The 26,429-nt window shown below is 43.0% G+C and overlaps 1 protein-coding gene, 1 long non-coding RNA gene and 1 other non-coding gene across 3 annotated transcripts in view; 1 reads left to right on the top strand and 2 right to left on the bottom strand.

Annotated features, from left to right (window-relative positions):
- LOC141407164 (uncharacterized) overlaps positions 1–20,078 on the top strand; it is a 30,799-nt gene extending 10,721 nt beyond the window's left edge. The window contains exons 3-4 of the long non-coding RNA XR_012414725.1: positions 17,365–17,651; positions 19,992–20,078. This is a non-coding gene — a long non-coding RNA (uncharacterized lncRNA). The remainder of the gene's footprint in view (positions 1–17,364; positions 17,652–19,991) is intronic.
- LOC123570939 (U6 spliceosomal RNA) lies at positions 8,177–8,280 on the bottom strand. Its single transcript, XR_006695167.2, has one exon. It is a non-coding gene; the product is annotated as a U6 spliceosomal RNA (small nuclear RNA).
- A 2,319-nt stretch (positions 20,079–22,397) lies between the features above and the next one.
- On the bottom strand, positions 22,398–26,223 carry MRPL9 (mitochondrial ribosomal protein L9). Its single transcript, XM_005541853.4, has 7 exons — positions 26,054–26,223; positions 25,716–25,872; positions 25,105–25,229; positions 24,841–24,891; positions 24,190–24,291; positions 23,572–23,655; positions 22,398–22,922 (listed from the first exon to the last, which is right to left on the bottom strand). Exons 1-7 carry the CDS (start codon positions 26,204–26,206, stop codon positions 22,791–22,793), a joined length of 804 nt encoding a protein of 267 aa, XP_005541910.3. The 5' UTR covers positions 26,207–26,223; the 3' UTR covers positions 22,398–22,790.
- Between the last annotated feature and the right edge of the window lie 206 nt (positions 26,224–26,429).

Raw genomic sequence — 26,429 nt, 5'->3', positions numbered from 1 at the left:
AAAAAGAAAGAAAGAAAGAAAAAAAGGTACTATAGTGGATACTGTGGTGCCACCCAGATGTCCACCCCCATCAGGACTGAAGCATTCATCCTTGTCCTGCCCCTAGCACTTCTGGGAATTTTGGGTGACTGACAGTTCCCAGTTGCACTAGCATCTCTGGAAATTTGGGTGACTGACAGTTCCCAGCTGAGCTTCCTCCAGGAGTTGCCCTCAACTGAAAATTCATTCAAGATTATGCCCCCTCCTAAGACAGCCTGCATCTACTGATCAATGTGGAAGTATATTCCCCTGCATGATTCTGATTTCCTTGTCTCGGTGGGGCACAACTCTGCAGGGCCACAACAGTTCCTGAGTTCCTGCTGTCCAGTTCTAAGGCCCTCACTTTCTCCCAATGTTGTTGATCCTGAGAACATGACATAATGAACTTCTTTTACTCAAATCTCCATCTGAGAGTATGTTTCCCGAGGAACCCAGCCTGACAGTCAGTGCCAAGAGTGCTGAGGAAGCACATTCTAAAATGAGATTCTAAACTGGAAATACCTGCTGGCCCGCTGACAGGGAGGGCCACTAGCAGTAGGTGGAGCATGGAAATTCCCTAGCAGGGGATCAGTGCAACTGTCAAAGCTTTCACTAGTGCTGAACTGGGATGGGATCCTGGGGGAAGGCAATGCTTAGTGGGGGAAATATATCAGGTCGGATAAATATATCAGATTTTATAAAGACAATGGAATTGGATGGCTAGCTGGAGGTAATTAATGCATTGGACAAAGGCAATGAAAGGTTGAGGGTGACTGATCACCAAATAAAGTCTAAGAGTGAAAGCCCAAGGCCCTCCTTAGCAACTTAAAAGACGTTTTTTATCTTTTGCATCTAGAGGCCCCCAAAAATTGAGAATAAGTTCCAATATTTAATTGTAAGAGTTGCAGAATTCTCAACTCTGGCAAGAAGAAGTGAGACCCTGAGACATAGGAGTGGCGGCAGCTGGGTTAATGCTTTAAAAAATCTTGAATTTTTAAATTCTCCATCTTTTGGGCCTGCAGAAGTGCCCACTTGTTCCTGGTAAAGGCTATCACTACTTCCTTACTTAAGGATGATAGAGAAGCCTCTGGCTTGCAAGACCACACAGGTTCCCTTCAAAACCTACCCCACCTCCTCACCTGATCTGCAAACCAATAACTAGGATTAAGTCCTTTTAGAACTCAGCTAAGACTCCCCTAAGAGAAAACATGCACTATGCCCTGGAGATTCAAGAGGACCTAACTAGCAAATACAGGTTGGAGATGTATGGGACTGGATTCTGAGGCTATTGGATCAAGGAGGGTGGGACATAAAGTTTGATAAGGGAGAATATATGGATATGTGAGCCCATTCTTTTTTTTTTTTTTTTTTTTTTTAAAGACAGAGTGTCACTCTTGTTGCCTAGGCTGGAGTGCAGTGGTGTGATCTCAGCTCACTGCAACCTCCAGCTTCCGGTTTCAAGCGATTCTCCTGCCTCAACCTCCTGAGTAGCTGGGATTACAGGCACATGGCTGCCACCACGCCCAGCTAATTTTTGTATTTTTAGTAAAGATGGGGTTTCACCGTGTTGGCCAGGCTGGTCTCGAACTCCTGACCTTGTGATCTGCCCCGCCTCAGCCTCCCAAAGTGCTGGGATTACAGGCATGAGCCACTGCACCCGGCCTATGGGAGCCCATTTTTATGATATGGTATTTAATACTCTGACAAAGACCCCAAGAGATGTTGCTAACATTCTGATAGTGTAACTAAGTACCCCATTTTCCAAGCGATAGTTTATTTTTTTCTCTCATTTTCTCTTTTCTCCTTCTCCAAATGCAGTTATAGCCTTTTACCTCCTCTTTACCAGACACTTCCTACAAGGCAAGTTCATCTAACTGTGTGTTTAGAAGTCCCAGAGCAGAAGGTTACCTGAAGAGACAACCTACAAGTTGTCTCTTGTAGACAAGCAGGAGGTTACCTGAAGAGACAACCTACAAGTCCATCTACAAGCCAATGTGTGCCTGCTATGAGACTCTCTCACCTGGAGAGTTTTGGGCTGCTTTTCCCATGAAGACACCAGTAGTCACCAGCTCGGCCACCCAGTAGAGAAGGCACCAAAGCGAGTATGCAGGCACCCCACTTGCCTGCTTCTTCCTCTGCATGCCATTTATATCAGCATGCCAGGTCCCCTTTTAAAAGCATCTGCTTTCTGCTCCAAAAGCGAAGTGATACCCTAAAAGCCGGAGGCTATACCTTCTTCCCTTAAGCTAACTGGAATAAAAAGTCACTTTCTTTATACCAGACCTTGCTCTTGTTAATTGGACTCTGCAAGCAGCAAGCGACTGAACCTGTTTTGGTTACAATAGGATGGCTCTGGGAAGCTTGGAGAAAGCCATGGCCCACATTAAGTGAAGTAGGCATGTGAGAACTGCTGTGGCAAACAGTGGAAGAAGTATTAAATGGCTCAAAAGAGTGGGCCTGCTAGGCCAGGCGTGGTGGCTCACGCCTGTAATCCCAGCACTTTGGGAGGCTGAAGTAGGAGGACTACTTGAGCCCAGGAGTTCAAGCCCAGCCTGGGCAACATAATAAGACCCCATCTCTATTTAAAAAAAAAGAGTGGGTATGCTAGAATTAATATGTTATGTAAAGTCAGAAAACTCACCAAATGCTTATGTTCCATCAGACATCCCAAAGAATATTCACTTTCTTTAAAAGGCTCAAAAGAGTGGGCATGCGAGGCTGGGCGTGGAAAGAATACTCAGTTTCTTGAAGTGATGAAGAATGTGCTGGTAAGAGAAGCTCAGGGACTGCTGTTCTCTGTAGGCCAGGGCTGACATAGGGTATCCGGTCACAGAGCTGGGCTTACTGAGAGCAGAGGGACATTAGGATGCCAGAGTCAAAGTAGCAGAATTATTGTGCTGAGCAGAAAGGTTGGAGAGGTAGCCAGGGTCTGACCAGCAGAGAACTTTGGCGATCATTAATAGAGCATGGCTTCCTGAGGACAAGATAGATGGCACTCAACAAAGATATTGTTCAATGCATTAAAAAACAAACATACAACAACAAAGAGATTAAGGATGGATGATTAGGAGGTGGAGGGCAGCCACCCTGATAAAAAGTTACAATTCCTTACTGTTTCTGCACCCACCCAGCTTAAAAAAAAATTCATCTTTATTAAGGCACAATTTACCTACATTAAAATTCACCCATTATAAATATATACTTTAATGAGTTTTACAGATATGTACAGTTGTTCAGCCATTAACACAAGATATGCAACATTTCCATCATGCCCCCAAATTTCCTTGTGGCTAGTGGTGCGCTGGATCCCACTTATGCCACCTTGTGAGATCCAGTTGTTAACTAGCCTCTCTTCTCTACTAAATGGTCAGTCACGTCACATCGGTAACTTGAAATTGGCAATGGAGGAGTATTTACACCATGGAAATCAGCGAATGCTACAAACCAGGGCTCCCTCTCCACCAAGAGCCAGTTGTTAAACATTTCCCGGGACACCACTGCTCATTCCCCTCTGCAGTCAATTCCCATCCACAGCTCTGGCCCCTAGCAACCACTGATAAATTGCCACTATGGTCTTGCTTTTTAAAGAATATCACATAAATGGAATCATATAGCATGTAGTCTTTTGTGTTCAACTTCTTTCATTACACTTTTAGGTTTATCACTGTTGTACATATCATTTATTTGTTCCTTTCTCTTATTGGGTAGTATTCCATTGTTTTTGCAGCAGCGATGGATGTTTGGATTGTTTCCATTTGGGGACTATTATGAATAAAACTCCTATGCACTTTAACATATCATTAGTAACTTTTCATTTCTCTTTGGTAAATATCTGGGAATAGGATTGCTGTGTTAAATGGTAAGTATATGTTTTAACTTTGTAAGGAACTACCAAACTCTTTTCCAAAGTTCCTACCCCATTCTGCATTGCTACCAGCAATGTATGACCAGTTTATCTGCATTTTTAGCAGGATTTGGTGCTGTTGCTTTTTTTTATTTCAGTCATTCTGATAGGTATGTAGTAACATATTGTGGTTTTAATTTACATTTCTCTGATAGCTAATCATGTTGAGCATCTTTTCATATGCTTGAATAGTCTTTTGGGTGAAATATATATTCATGTTTTTTGCCCATTTTCTAAGTGGATTGTTTGTGGGGTTTTCTTTGTTTTGTTTCTTTGATAGGGGTTCACTCTGTTGCACAGGCTGGAATGCAGTGGCATGATCATAGCTCACTATAACCTGGAACTCCTGGGCTCAAGTGTTCCTCCTTTCTCAGTCTCCCATGTAGCTGGGTCTACAGGTGTGCACTGCCACACCTGGCTAATTTTTAAATTTTTTGTAGAGATGGAGTCTCCCTATGTTATCCAGGCTGTTCTTCAACTCCTGGCCTCAAGTGATCCTCCTACCTTGGCCTCCCAAAGTGCTGGAATTACAGGCAGTTTCTTTTGTTTTGTTTTGTTTTTACTGTTGAGTTTGAGGGTTTTTCTTTTTTAAATATACTGAAGATACTGGTGCTTTGTTAGATATGTGATTTGCAAATATTTTCTCCCAATACCTTGTCTTTTCACCCTCTTCATATGGGCTTTCCGAGAGCAAAAGTTTTTAATTTTGATAAGGTCCAAAATCTCAATTTTTCTTTTCATGAATTGTGCTTTTGGTATCATATCTAGGTACTCTTTGTCTAATCCTAGAATTTGAAAGTGTTCTTCTATTTTAAAAATAAGTTTTATAGTTTTACATGTTACATTTAAGTATTTAACCATTTTGAGCTAATTTTTGTAGAAAGTATTAGACTTAGATTGAGTTTCATTTTTTGCCTATGGCTGTCCAGTTGCTGCAACATCATGTGTTGGAAAGGCTAGCTTTCCTCCAGTGAATTGATTTTTTTTAAAATTGAATTGAGGTAGTACCTTTGTACTACCTCAGCACTATGTTGAATATAAAAACATTCAGACTTTCACCATTAAGTGTAATGTTAACTGTAAGCTTTTTACAGGTACTCTTTGTCAAGTTAAGGAAGTGTCTCTGTATTCTTATTTTTCTGAGAGTTGTTTTTTTCTTTAAATCACAAATGGGTGTTATTTTGTCAAATGAGTCTTCTGCATTACTTGATTTGATCTTGTGATTTTCTTCTTTAGAGTTTTAATCTGATGGATTACATTGATTGATTTTTGAATATTGAACCAGTCTTACATCTTTGGAATAAGATGGGTGTGGTGTGTAATGCTTTTTATACATTACTGATATCTGTTTTTTTTTGTTTTTTTGTTTTATGTTTTTTGAGACGGAGTCTCGCTCTGTCGCCCAGGCTGGAGTGCAGTGGCCGGATCTCAGCTCACTGCAAGCTCCGCCTCCCAGGTTCACGCCATTCTCTGGCCTCAGCCTCCCGAGTAGCTGCGACTACAGGCGCCCACCACCTCGCCCGGCTAGTTTTTTGTATTTTTTAGTAGAGACGGGGTTTCACCGTGTTAGCCAGGATGGTCTCGATCTCCTGACCTCATGATCCGCCCGTCTCGGCCTCCCAAAGTGCTGGGATTACAGGCTTGAGCCACCGCGCTCGGCTGACTGATATCTGTTTACTGATACTTTGTTAATGCTTTTTGCATCTATACTCATGAGAGATTTTGGTTTGTACTTATTTTATACTGTTTTGTCGTTTTCCCGCTCAGGGTAACACTGGCTTCATAAATGAAGCAGGAACTGTTCTTTCCTCCTCTATTTCTATTAGGTAGAATTGGTGTTAATTCTTCTTTAGACATTTGGTAGAATTCTCTAGTGAAACTATCTGGGACTGGAGATGACCTTTCCTAGGGAGTGGGAGAAGTTTTAAATTATGAATTTAATTTCCTTAATAGTTACAGAGCTATTTAAATTATATATTTTATATTGGGTTCATTGTGGTATTCGTGTTTTTCGGTTTGGTCCATTTTGTCTAAGTTGTCAATTTACGCATATAGATCCGTGGTATTCCCTTATACTTTGGATGTTTATAGTGATAGGTTGTTTCATTCCTGATATTGGTAATTTGTATCTTTTTGTTTTTCATCAGTTTTGCTGGTGGCCTGCCAATTTTAATAATTTTTTCCAAAGAAAGTTATTTGTTTTATTGATTTTGTTCATTGATTTTTAAAAAATAAATCTCATTGATTTCCTGGTGTTTTTTTTTTTTTTTTTTTTTTGGTATCTTCATTATTCCTTGCTCATGCTTGCTTTGGGTTTAGTTTGCTCTTCTTTTTCTAAGTTCTTGAGGTGAGAATTTAGATTATTGATGTTGGACTTTTTGATTTTCCTAATGTATACATTTAATGCTATATTTTTTCCCTCAGCACTGCTTTAGCTGTGTGACAGAAATTTTGATATGTTGTGTTTTCAGTTTTATTCAGTTCAATGTATTTCAAAACTCTTTTTTTTTCTTAAATCATCCAGTGGAATTCCTGGGTTTATGCAATCCTCTTGTCTCAGCCACCTGAGAAGCTGAGACTTCAGGCTTGCGCCTTTGCACTCAGGGCATTCAAGATATTTTTAAAAAATTTCCTTGAAACTCTCTCTTTGACCCATGGGTTTTTATGAAATGTGTTGTTTGACTTCTAAGTATTTGAAAATTTTCCTCCTATCTTCTTTATTTTTGAGACGGCGTTTCACTCACTCTTGTCGCCCAGGCTGGAGTGCAATGGCGTGATCTTGGCTCACTGCAACCTCCAACTCCCAGGTTCAAGCAATTCCTGCCTCAGCCTCCCGAGTAGCTGGGATTACAGGTGCCCACCACACACCCGGCTAATTTCTGTATTTTATTAGAGATGGGGTTTCACCGTGTTGGCCAGGCTGGTCTTGAACTCCTGGCCTCAGGTGATCTACCCGCCTTGGCCTCCTGAAGTCCTGGGATTACAGGTGTGAGCCACTGCTCCTGGCCCCCATCTTTCTATTATTAATTTGATTCCATAGTTGTCAGAGAACATATTGTATAGTGCAATCCTTTTTAATTTGTTGAGATTTGTTGCATGGTCTAGGATACGGTCCACCTTGGTGTATGTTCTGTGAGAGCATTAAAAAATGTGTACCCTGCTGTTGTTGGGTGTAGTGTTCTATGTAATGTCAATTAGGTCTTGTTGGTTTGATGATATTGTTGAGTTCTTCTGTATAGTTGCTGATTTTCTGTCTAGTTGTTCTATTCATTGTTGATAGAGGGGTGTTGATGTCTCCAAATATAATTGTGGATTTGTCTATGTCTGTTTTGAGTTCCATTAGTTTTTGCCTCACACATTTTTCAGCTCCTTTGTTTGGTGCATTTAGGATTATTATGTCTTATCGGTGGATTGACCCTTTTTATCACTATATGATGATCCTTTTTGTCTCTGATAATTTTCTTTGCTTTGAAGTCTACTTTATCTGTATAGCCGCTTTTGCTTTCCTTTGGTTAATGTTTGTCTTTTTTTGAGACAGTCTCACTCCATCACCCAGACTGGAGTGCAGTGGCACCATCTTGGCTCACTGCAACCTCGGCGTTGTGGGTTCAAGCGATTCTTGTGCTTCGGTCTCCTGAGTGGCTGGGATTTCAGGCGCCCACCACCATGTCTGGCTAATTTTTGTGTTTTTTTAGTGGAGACGAGGTTTCACCATGTTGGCCAGGCTGGTCTTGAACTCCTAACCTCAAGTAATCTGCCTGCCCTGGACTCCCAAAGTGCTGGGATTACAGGTGTAAGCCACCATGTGTGGATTTTTTTTTGACAGAGTCTCACTCTGTCACCCAGGGTGGAGTCCAGTGGCACAATCTCGGGTCACTGCAATCTCTGCCTCTGAGGTTTAGGTGATTCTCCTGCTTCAGCCTCCTGAGTAGCCTGAATTACAGGTGCCTGCCACCAAGCCCAGCTAATTTGGTTAATGTCTGCATGATATAACTTTCCCCATCCTTCTACTTTCAGCCTGCCTATATCATTATATTTAAAGTAAGTTTCCTGTGGAGAGTACATAGTTTGGGTCATGCTTTTTAATTCATTCTACTAATCTTTATGTAGTTATTGGTATGTTAGGGCTTAAGTCTGCCAATTTTTGTTTTTGTTTGTTTTTTTCTGATTTTGGTTTCTTTGTTTTCTTTTCCCTACCTCCTAAAGATTACTTGAACATTTTTTAGAATTCTATTTTATCTATGGCATTTAAAAAAATATATGGAGCCCTTCACAAATTTGCATGTTATCCTTACATAAAGGCCATGCTAATCTCTCTATCCTTTCAATTTTAATATATGTGCTGCTGAAGTGAGCACTTTCTACAGTGTTTTTGAGTATATTTGCATAGCTTTCTTATTGATTGTTCTAGGTATTATATTATATATACACATAATTTATTACAGCCTACTGTTGTCATTATTTTACCAGTATGAGTGAAGTATGGAAACCCTACCTCTCTTTGTCCCTGTTCCCTCTCTAATTTATAATTTCTAAAAACATTCCCTGTACATACCTTTAGAATAAAATCAGACAGTGTTGTAATTTTTGTTTCAACTGTCAAACATAGTTTAGAAAATTCGATAGAAGAAACGTCTATTGATTTTACCCATATTTTTTGCTAACTGTGTCTTTTCTTCCTAACGTTCCAAGATTTCTTTTTTCATTGTTTCCTTTCCATTTAGAGAATCTCCTTCAGCCACTTTTAGAGTAGGTCTACTGGTGACAAACTCTTTTTGTTTCCCTAAGAAAACTTCCGATAATATCTTAGTTTCCTCTTCATTCCTGGAGGATTTTTCTTTCTGTGTATAGAATTCTATTTCTTTCTGGTTATAGAATTCTGAGTTGACCGTTATTTTCCTTCAGCCCTTGAAAAATATTGTACCAATTCCTTCTGACTTCCGTGATTTCTGATGAGAAATCCATTGTCATTGAATTGTTTGTTTCCTTATAGTGACATTTTCAAGAGATTTTTTCTTTGATTTCAGAAGTTTAATTTTAACATGCTTGGCACAGATTATTTAGGTTTATCTTGGTTGAGGTTTCCTCAGCATTTTTTCTTTTTCTTTTTCTTTTTTCTTTTCTTTTTCTCTTTTTTTTTTTTTTTTTTTTGAGACAGAGTCTGACTCTGTTGCCCAGGCTAGAGTGCAGTGGTGTGATTAAAGCTTACTGCAGCTTTGACCTCCTGGGCTCAAATGATCCTCTCACAGCTGGGACCACAGGTGCATGCCACCATACCTGGCTAATTTTGTGTGTGTGTGTGTGTGTGTTTGTTTATTTTTGGTTTGGTTTTTTTAAGAGATGGGGTTTTAGCATGTTTCCTGGGCTGGTCTTGAACTCCTGGCCTCAAGCAGTCTGCCTTCCTCTGTCTCCCAAAGTGCTGAGATTACAGCCATGAACCACTGTACCGAGCCTTCCTCATCTTTTTGAATCACTACGTATATGAATCACTATGTTTATGTCTCCTGACAAACTTGGGAAGTTCTCAGTCATTATTTCTTGGTGTACTTTTTCAGCCCTGCCCTCTTTTGTTTCTTCTTCTGGGACTCCAGCGACAGGAGCCACAGGAGCATTAAATCTCTTGTTAGTCTCTCAGGTCCCTGGGGCTCTATTCATTTTCTCACTCTATTTTCTCTGTTGTTCAGATCGAGTAGTTTCTATTGTTTTACCGTATGCTGATTCTTCCCTTTGTTCTCTTTATTCTGCCATTGAGCCTATCCGCTGAGCTTTTCTATTTGGTTATTGTATTTTACAGTTTTAATATTTCTATTTGCTTCTTCCTTATACCTTCTATTTCTTTGCTGAAGTTGTATATTTTTAACTTTTTTTCAAGTGTGTTCAGAACTGCTTCTTGAAGCATTTCTATCATAGCTGCTTTAAAATCTTTGTCAGATATTCTAATATAGCTGCCATCTCAGTGTTGACATCTACTGTATTTTTTCATTCAGTTTGAGATCTGGACATTTTTGTATTATGTTATAAGACTTTGGATCTTAATTTAAAATTTTTATTTTAACTGACTTTGTCTGTCACTGCTTTGGCATGAGAGGGGGTGTCATTTCATTGCTGCCAGGTGAAGGGAGAAGTTCAGATTTCCCTCTGTACCTCTGTTGACACTCAAGCGGGACAGGTCTCCTCCTTACTGCTGGATGGGGCTGCTTGTTCCAGCCCCACGTGGTCTCTCCTGATACTGTGGTAGAGGTGGCCTCATTACCTCTGGGTGATGGTTAAGGTCCTGACTCTACTAGGCCTCCTCTGATACCAACCGAGCAGGAAAGCAGAGGGGTACCTCATTTCTGCCAGATGGATGTCCAGGTTCCCCATGGACACCACGGTCTTTATTGCCACCACGCTCACAGAGAGGAGGGCTCATTACTGGCTGGCTGGGACAAAAGTCCCAGTTCCCTACTTGGCCTTGTGTGACACCACTCTAGTGAGGGTATTGGGGTGGCCTGTTGCAACCTTGAGAGAGTGGAAGTCTAGGTTTCCCACTTAGTTTTGGCATGGGTTGGGGTAGGGCCACTGTAGTAGAGTTCTCTGGAGAAACAGAACCAATGGAATATATGTATAAATTGGCTCATGTGATTATGGAGGCTGAGAAATCCCATGATCTGCCATCTGCAAACTAGAGCCCCAGAAAAGTCCGTGGTGTAATGTCAGTCTGAGTCTGAAAGCCTGAGAACCAAGGGAGCCAGTGTTGTAAATTCCAGTCCAAGAGCAAGAGAAGACTGATGTCCCAGCTCAAGCAGGCAGGTAGGAAGCAAAACAGGGACATTTGTCCTTCCTTTGCCTTTCTGTTCTATTCAGGCCCTCAACAGACTGGATGACGTCACTCACACTGGGGGGAGTAATCTGCTTTACTGAGTCCATAGATTCAAAAGCTAATCTCATCCAGAAACACCTCACAGACCACCCAGAATAAAGTTTAATCTAGGCACCCTGTAGTATGGCTAAAAGTTCCTGTCTTACAGACTGCCCCTTGCCTTTGGCTAGCAGAAACAGGCTTTTGTTGGAGCTTTTCTTTTGCTTTTTGGTCTGTGCCCATTGGCATTTCCTGGTTGCTGGTTTCTTCAGCTCCAAGTGTCAAATAAATGGAGCTGAAAGAAAACTCAGAGAACTCACCACTGTGGTATTTCTTGGGTCTTTAGGTTTCTATCCAGTCTGCTTTCTTTTCTCCACCTTTCCAAGTCTTCTTATGTTTAATAAATAATTTCCAGGGTTTACGGTTGTTCTAGGAGTGGTGAAAATACATTACCCCATCCTCCCAGAGGCAGAAGTTCCATCCAGTGTATTTTCCATTTCAGATATATTTTTCATCTCAAGAAGTTCCATTTTGGTCTTTTAAGAATACCTTCCATTTCTCTCATTATATTTTTGTTTTTCTTTACATTATTTAACTAACAGATTAAATATGTTCACTTTAAATTTAATTCAGTATGATACTGTTAACCTTTACAAAAAGAAAACTAGGAAAATGGCTAAATATTTATTTCTAGAACCCCTAATCTCACATATTTTTAAGTTCAGAACTAAAATACTATGTCTCCTCTGAGGCCCTAGTGAAATTAATAGTATAAACTCCTTTTTTGAACTTTTTCTCCTGACTGGGTCTGTTTTTATTTTTTTTAGTTGACAAATAAAACTTGTATGTGTTTGTAGGGTACAACATGATGTTTTGATATATGTATACATTGTGGAATGGCTAAACCTAGCTAATTAACACATATATTACCTCACGTACTTATCATTTTTTGTGTGGTAAGAGCACATAAAATCTATTTTCTTTTTCTTTTTTTTTTTTTTTTTTTTTTGAGATGGAATTTTGCTCTTGTTGCCCAGGCTGGAGTGTAATGGCACAATCTCAGCTCACCGCAACCTCCACCTCCCGGGTTCAAGTGATTCTCCTGCCTCAGACTCCCCAGTAGCTGGGATTACAGGCACGCGCCACCACGCCCAGCTATTTTTTGTATTTTTAGTAGACATGGGGTTTCACCATATTGGCCAGGCTGGTCTCAAACTCCTGACCTCATGATCCACCTGCCTTGGCCTCCCAAAGTGTTGGGATTACAGGCGTGAGCCACAGCGCCTGGACATAAAATCTATTTTCTTAGCAATTTTCAAGCATGCAATAGATTATTAACTATAGTCTTTATGTTGTACAATAGATCGCTTGAACTTATTCCTTCTAACTGAAATTTTATATTATTTGACCAACACTTAGGTTGAATCATATCTTGGCTGTTGTGAACAGTGCTGCAATGAACATGGAGTGCAGACACCTCTGTGACATAATGATTTTGTTTCCTTCAGGTATACACCCAGAAGTGAGATTGATGGATCATATAGTATTTCTATTTTTTGTTTTTTTTTGTTTTTACTTTTTTCTTTTTAGTACCACAGAAAAGTCTTCAATGGTAGTTAGAGTTTTGATTTTTAAAGAAATTACCATTTTCCATAATGGCTGTACTAACTGAAAATCCCAACAGTGGACCAGGGTTCTCTCTTCTCCTTATTCTTACCAACACTTGTTATCTTTTGTCTATTAGTAGCCATTCTAACAGATGTGAGGTGATGTTTCATTATGGCTTTAATTGAGCATTTTTTCGTATACTTGTTGGTCATTTCTTCATTTGAGAAATGTCTATTCAGGCCCTTTGCCTTTTTTTTTTTTTTTTTTTTTGAGACTGAGTCTCACTCTATTGCCCAGGCTGGAGTGCAGTATTGGGATCTCAGCTCACTGCAACTCTGGGTTCAAGCAATTCTCCTGTCTCAGCCTCCCCAGTAGCTGGGATTACAGGCGTGTACCACCACACCCGGCTAATTTTTGTATTTTTAGTAGAGACGGGGTTTCACCATGTTGGCCAGGCTGGTCTCAAACTCCTGACTTCAAGTGATCTGCCTGCCTCAGCCTCCCAAAGTGCTGGGATTACAGGTGTGAGCTTCTGCACCTGGCCCTTTGCCCATTTTTAAAGTCAGGTCATTTGCTTTCTCGCTATTGAATTGTTAGATTTCCTTATATATTTTGGATATTAACCCTTTGTCAAATGTATGGTTTGTAGATATTTTCTCCCACTGGGTAGGTTGTCTCTTTGTTGATTTTTTGCTTTGCTGTGCAGAGGCTTTTTATTTTGATGCAATTCTGTTTGTCTACTTTTGATTTTGTTGCTTGTGCTTTTGGGCTCATATCTAAAAAATCATTTTTCAGACCAATGTCATGGAGCTTTCCCCCTATGTTTTCTTCTGATAGTTTTATTGTTTCTGGTCTTACATGTAAGTCTTTACCCCATTTTGAGTTGATATTTACATATGGTATGAAATAAGGGTCTACTTTCATTTCCTTTATTTCATTCTTAAGAACATGAAGGCCAGGTGCGGTGGCTCACACCTGTAATCCCAGCGCTTTGGGAGGCCGAGGTGGGAGGATCATCTGAGGTCAGGAGTTTGAGACCAGCCTGGACAATATGGTGAAACCCCATCTCTACTGAAAAAAAATCAGCCGGGCATGGTGGCCGGCGCCTGTAATCCCAGCCACCGGGGAGACTAAAACAAGAGAATCACTTGAACCGGGGAGGTGGAGGTTGCAGTGAGCTGGGATCACACCACTGTACTCCAGCCTGGGCAACAAGAGTGAAACTCTATCTCAAAAAAAAAAAAAAAAGCATATTTATATCTCTTTTAATGTCCTGTCTACTAATTCCACCATTTCTGACATTTCTGGGACTGTTTCTTTTGGTTCTGGGTAACATTTTCCTATCTATTTTTTTTTTTTTTTTTTTTTTTTTGAGACGGAGTCTTGCTCTGTCACCCAGGCTGGAGTGCAGTGGCCAGATCTCAGCTCACTGCAAGCTCCTCCTCTCGGGTTCCCGCCATTCTCCTGCCTCAGCTTCCCGAGTAGCTGGGACTACAGGCACCCGCCACTTCGCCCGGCTAGTTTTTTGTATTTTTTAGTAGAGACGGGGTTTCACCGTGTTAGCCAGGATGGTCTCGATCTCCTGACCTCATGATCCGCCCGTCTCGGCCTCCCAAAGTGCTGGGATTACAGGCTTGAGCCACCGCGCCCAGCCTTCCTATCTATTTTTACAATCCTTTTTTTTTTTTAAGAGACGGAGTCTTACTGTGTTGCCCAGGCTAAAGTTCAGTGGCTCTTATTGGGTGTGATCGTAGTGTATTACAGCCTCAAACTCCTGGCCTCAAGTGATCCTCCTGCCTCAGCCTCCTGAGTAGCTGGGACTACAGGTACATGCCACCACATCCAGTACAATAATATTAAATTGAATGTCAGACCTTGGGAATTTGATTTTGTTCAGTGCTAGGTTTTGTTGCATTTCTCTAATGAGTGTTGGACTTGGTTCTGCCATGCTTGGTATCAGTTCGATCATCAGTGCTTGCTTTCAAGCTTTGCATGATGGCTCCAGAGTAACCTTTATTCTATCGTTCACTACTAAGTCCTTTTAAAGTCTCTATATGATGCCCCATGTATTATAGGATCTATTCATATGGGCTGTCAGGAACATAAACAAAATATTCCCAATCTTGTGTAAGTTCTGAGAATTGTTTGGCCTTTCATTTTCTGTTGTTGTTGTTGTTGTTGTTTTTAACCCCCTGCCCTGTGGAATTTTACCTCATTAACGTACATACCAGTATTCAGCCAAAGTTTTGAGGTCTGGGACCTCTTGGCAGATCTCCAAAGCCCTCTCTATATCATTCCCTCGTCTCTAGTGTTTTCCCTTTTAATCTTTCTTTTCTTTTCTTTTTCTCTTTCTTTTTTGTTTATTATTTTTTTGAGATGGAGTTTCGTTCTTGTTGCCCAGGTCGGAGTGCAATGGTGCGATCTCGGCTGACCACAACCTCTGCCTCCCGGGTTCAAGCGATTTTCCTGCCTCCGTCTCCTGAATAGTTGGGATTACAGGCATGCGCCACCATACCCAGCTAATTTTGTATTTTTAGTAGAGACGGGGTTTCTCCATGTTGGTCAGGCCAGTCTCAAACTCAACCTCAGGTGATCCGCCTGCCTCGGCCTCCCAAAATGCTGGGATTATAGATGTGAGCCACCATGCCTGGCCTTCCCTCTTAATTTCTAGCCAACGCATTCTCCACCAACTCTAATCTGTTTTCTCTACTCAATGAGACTGCTAGCTCTATTGGGGCTCCCCTCTCTGCACTGCTCCTAACAGTGTAGTGCAGGAAACTGCCTCTAGGCAGTAAGCTGAGGCAATCATGTGACTCACTTTGTTTCCCTTTTGTCAGTTAAAATTCTGCACTACCGGCTTTCCATTGTCTATAAATATTTCTTTCATAATTTTATCTGGTTTCATAGTTGTATAGTGGGAAGGCAATTTCTGTAGCTGTACTTCCTTCTTGGGAGAAGCGAAAGTCTTATTGGGACAATTTTTCAGGTGGAAACAATTTACTAAAAAGGCTATGTCTCTAGCAGAAAGGACCCTGAGACACCATGACAAGTATATAAGGTAGTAATTTTCCCAATCCTAACCCACAGGGACTTAAGATCTTTTATTTTCATAACACACATGAGAGAAAGAGGACTATGCAAACATTTAAAGCACTGTTGGAGAGTCCATTGACATTGACACCCTAGGATCTGAAGCTCCACTCTGTTAGAGTGGTAGGGTGTGGAGGGTAGGTAATAATTGTATTCCAGCTCCAGGTCTGACTCTCAGTAGGTCTATCAGGTTTACACTCACCTAGTGGTTATTTCATGAGTCCTTAACGGACAGTTGGAATAGACATATTTGACAGTTGGCAGAACCACCAGGTTGGTTTTTTGGTGTGTGATGTAGGAAATATCATAGTGAGGAAGACCAACATGAAGTGCCTGGAACTGCCTCCACCATTCCGGACCAATATAATAAATAAAAATTACCTACATCAGTGCCCCGCTTGAAGACCTAAAGCATGCAGAGTTGGTGGTGCCCATCATATTGCCATTTAATTCACTTGTCTGGCAACTGCTAAAACCAGACAGATCTTGGAGAATGAGTATGGATTACTGCAATCTCAATCAACAAATAATGCTTATTCTATCTGCTGTTCCAAATGTGGTATGTTTGCTGGAAAAGATTAACATAGCCTACATGGTATGTATTGATCTGGACAGTGAACCCTTTTTCATCCCTGTGAAAAGGAAGACCATAAAAGCTTGCTTCCACTGAGATGAGCAATAATATACATTTACAGTTTTGCCTCTGGACCGTGTAAACTCTCCTGCCTCTGTCATAATATAGTCTGAAGGGACCTGGACCATTCGGACATTCCATAGGACATCCCATTACTGCACTGATGACATCATGGTAATTGTACAGGATGAACCTGAAATGATGCCTATATCAGAGGCCTTGGTAGGATAAATTTTCTTCAAATAGTACTGCAAGAACCCTAAAAATATTCAGGATTTTGCCAGATCAATGAGGTTTTTAAAAGTCCAGTGGTCTGAAGCATACCAGGGCATTCCCTCCAAAGATGATAAGATGAAATTTTGCATCTCATGTTTCTCACCACTAAAAAGCACAATGCCTTGCAAACATCTTGGGGTCTGTTGCTAGCATATTCCACACTTGGGAATGTTGCTCTGACCCAAATATCAGGTGACACAAAAGGCTGCCACTTTTGAGTGGGTCCCAGAGCAGGAAAAAGCTCTGTAACAGGTTAAGACTGTGGTACAAATGGCCCTGCTGCTTGGCTCACAAGACACCATATTATATTAGACGTGTCAGTGGTGAGAAAAGATCATATACTGTTAGTGATAAATCCCAATAGTAAGTCACACACCCCCTATAGTGCTGGAGCAATGCCATGCCATCTGAAACAGAGCACTATACACCTTTCAAAAGAGAGCTCCTGGAATGCTACTGAGTCCTAGTTGAGACAATGTGCTTACCTATGGGACGGTAAGTGATGATGTATTATAACCTGGGTTCTGTCAAACCCACAAGTCATAAGGCTGGGTGGGTCTACCAGTCATCCTTCATAAAATGAAAGTGGTATATGTAGAATTGGGCACAAGCAGGGCTGGAAGGCAAAAGTGAGCTACATAAGCAGGTGCCCAGATCCCCTGTCACCCACCACTGATGCACTGGTGGTTCTTTCTCAGTTTACATCTGTAGCCACATTGGTCGGCGATCCCTCATGACATGATGACAGAAGAGGAAAAAGGCTGAGCTTGGTTAATGTACAGGTTGTCTCAGTAGGTGAAAGTAAGCTGGAAATACACTGTGGCTGCACTATGGCCCCACTTAGAGATGGCCTGTGTACCTGCCAGAAGAAAGAATATATATAGATTCATGGGCCTGGAAGACAAACTGGAAGATTAAAAACGAGGAAGTGTGGGGGAAAGGCACATAATGTACCTGAGAATGGGTGTACAGTGTATGATTTTTGTATTGCAGGTTTTTTCCCATCAGATAACATCCACCACAGAAAAGGCACCAACCAAGCAGATGGAATGACTTCGCCAAATAATCTTAACCAGGCTTTATTGCTGGCACCCCAATGCTGGCAAAGTGATCATATGAATGGAGGAGCCACAGTAGAGCTAATGTAAGTGTTCAACATCGTGGACTCATCAAGTCTGATCTAACTACTGCATCAGTGAAATGTCCAGCTTGCTAGCAACAAAGACTAACTGTTAGCCTGATATCACCATTCGTCAAGGAAACCATCCAGCCACTTGGTGGTAAGTTGATTACACTGTATCCTTGCTACCTTGGAAGGGGAAGTGTTCTATATTGAAGGGGCATTGATGTATATTATGGGTATTGGTTTGCCTTTCCTGCCTGCACAGCCTTGGTCAGCAACACCATCCAAAGGTTTACAAAATTTTGATCCATTGGCCTGAAATCTTGTGTAGCATTGCATCAAACCAAGAGACCCACTTGATAGCAAGGAGGTAGAATGCTGGGTACATGATGGTGGGATCGGCTTTAATCACATACCATACTATGCAGAAGCTGCTCCCTGATACAGTGCTTTCTTGTGGGAAGGCAGGGACCCCAACAGAGGAAGCCATGGCAGAAGAACATAAATTGTGAAGATTTCATGGACATTTGTCCATTTGTCACTTCCGCAATCAATACTCTTGTGATTTCCTATGCCTGTCTTTATTTTAATCTCTTAATCCCGTCATCTTCGTAAGCTGAGGATATATGTTGCCTCAGGACCCTGTGACGATTGTGTTAACTGCACAAATTGTTTGTAAAACACGTGTGTTTAAACAATATGAAATCTGGGCACCTTGAAATAAGAACAGGATAACAGTGATGTTCAGGGAACAAGGGAGATAACCATCAGGTCTGACTGCCTGAGAGCTGGGCGGAACAGAACCATATTTCTCTTCTTACAAAAGTGAGTAGGAGAAATATTGCTGAATTCTTTTTCTCAGCAAGGAACAGCCCTGAGAAAGAGAATGCGTTCCTAGGGCGAGGTCTCTACAATGGCCACTCTGGGAGTCTGTCTTATACGGTTGCAGATAAGGGATGAAATAAGCCCCGGTTTCCCGTGGCGCTACCAGGCCTATTAGGATGAGGAAATTCCCGCCTAGTAAATTTTAGTCAGACCGGTTGTCTGCTCTCAAACCCTGTCTCCTAATAAGATGTTATCAATGACAATGCATGCCCAAAACTTCATTGGCAATTTTAATTTCACCCTGGTGCTCTGCCCCCATTTGCCTTGTGATATTTTATTGCCTTGTGAAGCACGTGATCTCTGTGACCTACACCCTATTCGTACACTCCCTCCCCTTTGAAAATCACTAAAAAAAACTTGCTGGTTTTACGGCTCAGGGGGCACCATGGAAAATGCCGACATGTGATGTCTCCCCCAGACACCCAGCTTTAAAATTTCTCTCTTTTGCACTCTTTCCCTTTATTTCTCAGACTGGCCAACACTTAGGGAAATAGAAAAGAACCTACGTTGAATTATCAGGGGTGGTTCCCCCAATAGTGCTTGTTAAAAGCACAGCTAAGGCACCAGATTGGAGATGATACCTTGTAAGGAGGAGGCATCATCCTTCATGATGCAGTACATACCCGACCAAGACCAATTGCCATTGAATAGTGTATCCTTAAGGAAAATATATGGCTCTGGGGAACAAAGGGTGGGTGTAGGAGCAGCCCACCATTATCATCACTCCCAGTGATCCAATTGGAGAAACTGTGCCTTCTATCCCAACTCTGGTCTCTAAGGGTTTAGAAGTCCTGGTTCCCAGAAGGGGAATATTTGCACCAGTGGACACACCGAGTCTCACTAAACTTTAAGCTATGGCAGGCACCAGATTACTCCAACTCACTACCAAGAGACAAGAAAGCAAGGAAAGGAGTCATTATCAGGAGGTGGGGCTGCTATTACACAGTGGGGACAGGGAAGAATATATTGGGCACCCAGATCATCCACTTGAGTATGTTTCTCCTTGCCCAATTTTGATGATAAATGAACAAGTGCAGTCATAGCCTGAGAAGGGCATGATAGCCAGGTACCTCATCTGGTAACCCCCATGAACCAGAGGTACAAGTCTCAGGGAGTTAGGGGAAGATCAACAATGGGTAGTAGAGAAGGGAGGTGAATGCCAGTTGCAAACTCAAGCTACAGCAGCAGAGGCTGTGGCCTGTCCCAGACCTTCCTCTTTTAAGTTTCCCCAGAAAGAGATCCATCAGAATCCTGAAGAAACCATTCCAGAACTAATGAAACAAATCAGTCTGAGCAGTGCAAGGGGTGGACTGTAGTGTTGACTGCAGTGTGCTGCCCATATCTTCCCCTTCAGGACTGAAGCTGCTATGAATGCTGACAGCCGTCACCTGTGCCCCATTCGGGGCCTGCCTTTGGCTGAAGTCAGCCAACTCACTCAAGATCATACCCCTTTCCTGGTCAAGTAGGGAGATAAGGTCCAGCCTATTTGTCCTATTAGGGCATCTGGTAGAGCCATCCTTGTTTGAGTTCCTGGTTGACTGAGGCATTTGTTAAGACTGCATCAGCTCAATTTCTCCCTCTACCCAATTCTACTGCCTTTACTCCCCTACAGGTGTTGATGCAGATAACTCCTCCCAATAAACTTCCTGCACATGAATCTCCAACACAGTGTTTTTGCCAAGAACGCAACCTGTGGCAGGTATTTAAATGCTTTTTAAGGTTAGCTGTATTAAATGTGTGCCTGTTGCTCAATTTCAGAGAGCTTCATGATGGTCATGTTGAGAGATGCTGTGTTTAACGAGCCTACCATTTCAAGGACAATAGGAATGGGGATCACTGAAATGGCAAATTTCAGTGGGCTTGGGGCTCATGATGAGGCTGCAGGTCCTCTCCAAACCTCAGGAGCGTGTACAGGATGGCAGAACTCTATGCTTCAGTTTGGGGGTTAATTCTGGGTGTCCCCAACACACTAGGGATTAACTGGGGTACGGAAGTGTATGCATCTGCTTCAATCTAGATTAGCGCTTCCTAAATGCTGGGGTCTCTGCAAGTTAATGGAGGCTCAAACCTTTCAGGAAGTTCTGTTAAATCCAAGACTGAATGTGCCTACCAAAAGCAGCCAACCATCTTTCAAAACAAGAGGGTCCTGCTGGGAGATACTGGCAATGATAAGTTCCTATAGGACCATAAGATCAGTCTGCAGCTGGGCGCGGTGGCTCATGCCTGTAATCCTAGCCCTTTGGAAGGCTGAGGTGGGTGGATCACCTCAGGTCAGGAGTTCAATACCAGTCTGGCCAACATGGTGAGACCCCGTCTCCACTAAAAAAATACAAAATTAGCTGGGTGTGGTGGCAGGCACCTGTAATCCCAGCTATTCGGGAGGCTGAGGCAGGAGAATCACTTGAACCCGGGAGGTGGAGATTACAGTGAGCTGAGACTGTGCCATTGCACTCCAGCCTGGGCAACGAGAGAGAAACTCCATCCCTAAAAAAAGAAAATCAGTTTTGGCGTCAATATACCTGTATAGGCCGAGGGCACCTATATTTACACTGATTGCCCCTTCATTGGTAACGTCTCCATCTGAGGGTGGATCCTGTCTGCATGGTGACCAAGATAAAAGATGCAAAAGATCAACATCATCCACCAAGATTATTTCCACTACATGTATAAGTACAGTTGCTTCAAGAAGCACAAGAACATGTTAATGCACCCATCCCCTTGCATCAGGGATGTCCAGATCAGCAACATCATCATGGTTGGGTAAGCACCAGCATGAGCAAGATGGTGCACTTCAACATGCTCATGGTCCCCAGTGCCACCAAGAAGCAATTCCACTTCTGAGTCTGGATGCCTGCCTACTCCCTAATATGTTATTTTCCTATTAAAAAAAAAAAAGGTGAGGAGGGGAGAAATGCTAAATTTCAGATAGTGCCAGCGCCAGACTTGAATTATAGAGCTCTGTCAAGTATGAAGTTGGCTATAGTTATCAGTGCAACTATTGATGACAGACTTTCTCATTAGCTGAGAAGGGATGAAAGTGAATGGAAGTGCTTAACTGACTCAGAGTGGTAGGTGAGCTCAAATAGGAAAGAAACCAACATCTGGTATGGTATGGATAGCAAAGGAGTCAATGATCCCATCTACTACCCTAAACTGAATGACCTCACACTGTATTTGAGTGACCTTGGCACAATCCACCTGAAAATGAATGTTCTTTTTTCTACTAATGAAACTCTGAACTTACAGAAAACTATTTACTTTCAGGCCAGGCGTGGTGGCTCATGCCTGTAATTCCAGCACTTTGGGAGGCTGAGGTGGGTGGATCATGAGGTCAGGAGTTTGAGACCAGCCTGGTCAATATGGTGAAACCCTGTCTCTAGTAAAAATATAAAAAATTAGCTGGGTGCTGCGGCACATGCCTGTAGTCCCAGCTACTTGGGAGGCTGAGGCAGGAGAATCACTTGAACCTGGAAGGTTGCAGTGAGCGGAGATCATGCCACTGCACTCCAGGCTGGGCGACAAAGCGAGACTCCGTCTCAAAAAAGAAAAAAAAAAAAAAGAAAGAAAACTATCTACTTTCCTTATCTCCCATCAAGACATCCATTCATCCATTCCAGAGTTACCTCACGACTAGCTCCCTATCTTAATCTTGGTCAAGGAAATTAAGGTAACTTCTTTTTCAGAATTTCGGGAGCTGGTTCAAGGAACAAGGTTCCCTTTTAAAGCTTCTTTCATCCCAGCTTTCCAACAATTACCCTTAGGCCTTATTCAGGTCTTAGAGAAGTAGAATCCATTGTGCTTATTCACACTGATGACTACATCAATATATCTAAGAAGAGTAAGTGTTAAGACCAAACACATCATCAACTTGTTCAGCACAATTTGTTCATACCACAGTAACTGTGGGATGCAGTCTAAGATACTCTCTTCTTTCCTTTGTAGCAGCAAACCTCTGTGGCTCAAGAAAGTATGTCAGTTGGATGTCCTGTCCCATCTACTCAAGACCAATAAACAACACTTAAAAAGAACATAATCTCTTTGTCTGCTTGGGATACAAATGTTCAGTTTGGATGATAAGAATGTGGCAAGTACTGGAGACAATGGCTGGTTCTTCTGTTTGTCCCAATAAACTCCAATGGAGGAACAAGCTAAACAGGTTTTGGATAGTTTCGGTCTATTGTATCTGGCTTATCAAATCTACAGCCTGGTACTTCTGGAACAAGACTGCCCCAGTGACGATAGTTAAAGATGGCGAAAATGAAGAATTCAACATGTATACGCAGTGCAGTCTGATGTCTTCGGATGTTCTCTAAAATTCTGCATTTGGTCAGAACTGGGAGTGAGATCAAGGTGCTTGCCCATTTCTGCTCCACTGCTCCTGATTCTGCTTTGCTGTCTTGGAGGGAGAGATTTAGATCTGGGGGCTGGTGGGGCCCATGCTCTTGGCAGCTTGCTGAGCTAACCAGTACTTATACCTTTTGGTCTTGGGCTTCTCAAAGTTCACCACAGACATAGGCACTCTTATAGTATCAAGCCCATTTACCTGCACACAAAACAATGGAAATTCTCAGAGATCAGTCAGGTAGGTAAGAATTAACACTACCTAATCCCAGCTTTTCACCCTGACTTTTCTCCCAGTCAGAAAAAGGAGAGCTAGGGCTGGGCACAGTGGCTCATGCCTGTAATCCCAGCACTTTGGGAGGCTGAGGCGGATGGATCACCTGAGGTCAGGAGTTTGAGGCCAGCCTGGCCAACATGGGGAAACCCTGTCTCTACTAAAATACAAAAATTAGCCGGGTATGGTGGCATATGCCTGTAATCCCAGCTACTAGGCGGGCTGAGGCAGAAGGATCGCTTGAACCTGGGAGGTAGAGGTTGCAGCGAGCTGAGATCATGCCACTGCACTCTAGCCTGGGCAACAGAGTGAGACTCCATCTCAAAAAAAAAAAAAAAAAAAAAAAAAAGAGAAAAAGAAAAAAGGGAGAGCTAGGTGCCAGGTGCGGTGGCTAATGCCTGTAGTCCTAGCTAGCTACCTGGGAGGCTGAGGTGGGAGGATCACTTGAACCCAGGAGTTTGAATCCAGCCTGGGCAATGAAACAAAACCCTGTCTTGGGAAAGAAAAAGGAAAAAAAGGAAAAAGGGGGTGAAAAAGGAGAAAGAAAAGAAGAAAAGAAAGTATGCAAAACACTCACCGTCACCTCACACCAATACTCGCCCCACCGTGTGATAGGCTCTTCTGGTAACTTTAATGTATGTGGGGCAACCACAACACCAAGCTGGAAAAAAAAAAAAAATCTCAGCTCAAATGAACTGTTTTCGTGACTGCCACTTTAGGTAACCTCATAAAGAGGGTTACAGGATTTCCTGCACAGGGATGAATAAAACTGGGGTGTCTACTCTGGCTGATTCCATGGGAGAGAAGGGCATACACCTTCATAGACAGTAGTAGAGAAATTCAATTCTGATTTCTCAGAAAGGGAGGTAGATTCACAGAGAAACAGGGTTTGAGGCCAAAACCACTTCATCTACAGAAGTAACAATTCTCCAGTGAGTCACAAATCCCTAGCATTTCCCTAGGTAGACAGGAAATAAATGGAAACCATCACCTTTTCCTACCAATCTTCAAATTCTATGTGACCATCCTCAGTCCTTAGCCATTTCCTTCCCACACACCTGCAAACCAACCAAGAATACTTTCCCTAACTACAGCTGGATGATCACACCCCTCCCTAACAAAGGGATCAATCTCAGGCCTCCTTCCCAGAGGCAGCTTCCACCTCAGGGGTAGAGTGGTTTTTGGGAACACTCACATTCTTGAAGAAGTGGCGGGCAACTATTTCAGGGTTCAGCTCCCATTTGACATTGTTCTTCATTCCTACCTCCAGGCGACAGCTTTTTAGAAATTTCACTGTCTGAAAGGAATTATGAGTTGGAGTCAAAGGAGAGGAAACATGTCAGGTCACAAGGTATGCAAGCCAAGCACGATGGCTCACGCCTGAAATCCCAGCACTTTGGAAGGCCAAGGTGGGTGGATCACTTCAGCCCAGGAGTTTGAGACCAGCATGGCCAACATGGTGAAACCCCGTCTCTACCAAAAATACAAAAATTAGCTGGGTATAGTGGCGGGCGCCTGTACTGATTATCTTCTCATGTGTCTATGTTCTCTCCAACTTGTACATAAATATCCTTGAAGGTGGAGGCCTCATCTCAGACTATTCCATGGGTTCCCTGATTCCCAGATTGGGACCTCCCTTGGTACGTTAGGGCACTTCACCCAACACATCAGGGATCTCCCAAGAGGTCTCCATACCGGTTTTGTGGGGCAGCCACAACACTTCCCCTTTCTCCCACTCTTGGATCTGCCTGCAATCAGGAGACCTCAAGGGAATCAGGAAGACTCTCAGGGTAAGGTTGTTAAGTCTTGTAAGTGATCAATAAATACTTTTTACGTTTCTACTCACCGCTTCACCTGCCTTGGTCTGGAGCTTCTCTAATTTTCCTTCTTGTCTCAGCTAGAAAAGAAAGTTAAAGATGAAAAGCAGTAAGAGAAAAATGAACCCATGTTAAATAGCATCAAACTATTCCCATGCTGGGCATTGGCTGGGCTTCTGGATTCCTGTTCTTCTAGTTCCTATTTCATTTTCAAGTTAAATATCAAAGGGAAGGAAGCTGCGAGAGAAAAGTTGTTTTATCTCTCCAAGTCTCTGTCCTTCCTTTGAGCTCACCGATTTCTCCTCTTCAAACAGCTTCTTGTTTTCAGGGGATGCATATACAGCCAGTCCCTGAGGAAGGAGTCCATTCCGGCCCAAAGATTTCCTCACTGACACCAGGTCACCCCGGACTCCAATATCTGTCAATGAGAACAGAGAGAGGGGATTAGAACCATCTAGGAGTCCCTAAAGAAAAGATGATCAAAGAGAGAAGCACCTCTTTCTCACAGTGCTTATTTTTCCTAAAAGAAATGCTAATTCATACTCACTAGGAACAAGATTTAAGAGACTGCTAATTAGTTTCTTTACGACTTGATGTATAAATTTAATATCCCCTGTATACAGGGAGGAGTTGTCCCATGAGAGGATGTCAGTTGTGGCACAAATTGTCAGGCTCCTCTCCCCACACCCTGTTAACGATGTTGCTTGCTGTCTTTATGTTTTAATTTTCAATGCTGGAGGCCAATGTCACAATCACAATAGTTTTTATGGCTTCCTCTTCTCACATATAGAGCTGATTATTTCCACAAAGAAAAAACAAGGCAAATAGTTGAGGGGGACAGGCAGGAAAAAGCTGATGCCAAATTGGACCAGCCTCAGAGGAGGAGCCTCGGCCCGGGCCTTACTCTCCACCGACTGCGTGAGGATGAGCTCCAGGTTTTCCTTGGGCCGATGCTTCGTGTCCTCCACCAGCTTATAGACGCGATGTCGCCGGTGCAGGCGCGGCTTCCGGCCCTCCCCGGCCAGCGGTACCTTCCACCAGCGCTCCACGATGACCGTGCCCTGGCGGCCAGGAAAGCGACGGTGAGCTAGTCTCCACAAGGAACACCGTCTCCCTCCACCACGGCCGCCAGCCCTTAAAGGAAAGCCCGCCACCCCCACATCGGCCCCCTCCAGGTCCCAGTGAGCCTCCAGGAACAATACTCGAGCGTTATCTACCCCCTACCCCAGACTCGGCCCTCACCCGATTTTGAGAGAGGCTGAAGTCGCGCGCCAGGCCAGGGGAGTTCCCTTCATGTCGCGGCCGCAGTAGCTCCTGGATACCTCCCCGCAGCAGCCGCTCAGTGCCCGCCCGTAGCAGAGCTCTGCCCGGAGCCGTGACCACGAGCGCCGCCATGTTCGCAGGCACAGAATGAGACCTAAGGGAGGACCCCAGCGTCGGGCGGCAGGAAAGGCCCCCGCCAGGGCTGCCTGCGGCGCGCCGGGGCGGCTTTGGTCTGGGCTGAGCTGGTGGATGGAGATTGGGCCGGGGGACAGATGGCAGTGCGGCTTGCCTATTTTTTCTTTTTGGCAGAGGGGAGGGACGCCCAGAATTACTGACTGATAATGGAATGAGTGTT

This window comes from Macaca fascicularis, chromosome 1 (genome assembly GCF_037993035.2).
Source record: "Macaca fascicularis isolate 582-1 chromosome 1, T2T-MFA8v1.1".
NCBI lineage: Eukaryota > Metazoa > Chordata > Mammalia > Primates > Cercopithecidae > Macaca > Macaca fascicularis.
Note: the sequence above shows the minus strand (reverse complement) of the source record. Positions and strands in the feature narration are given on the sequence as shown.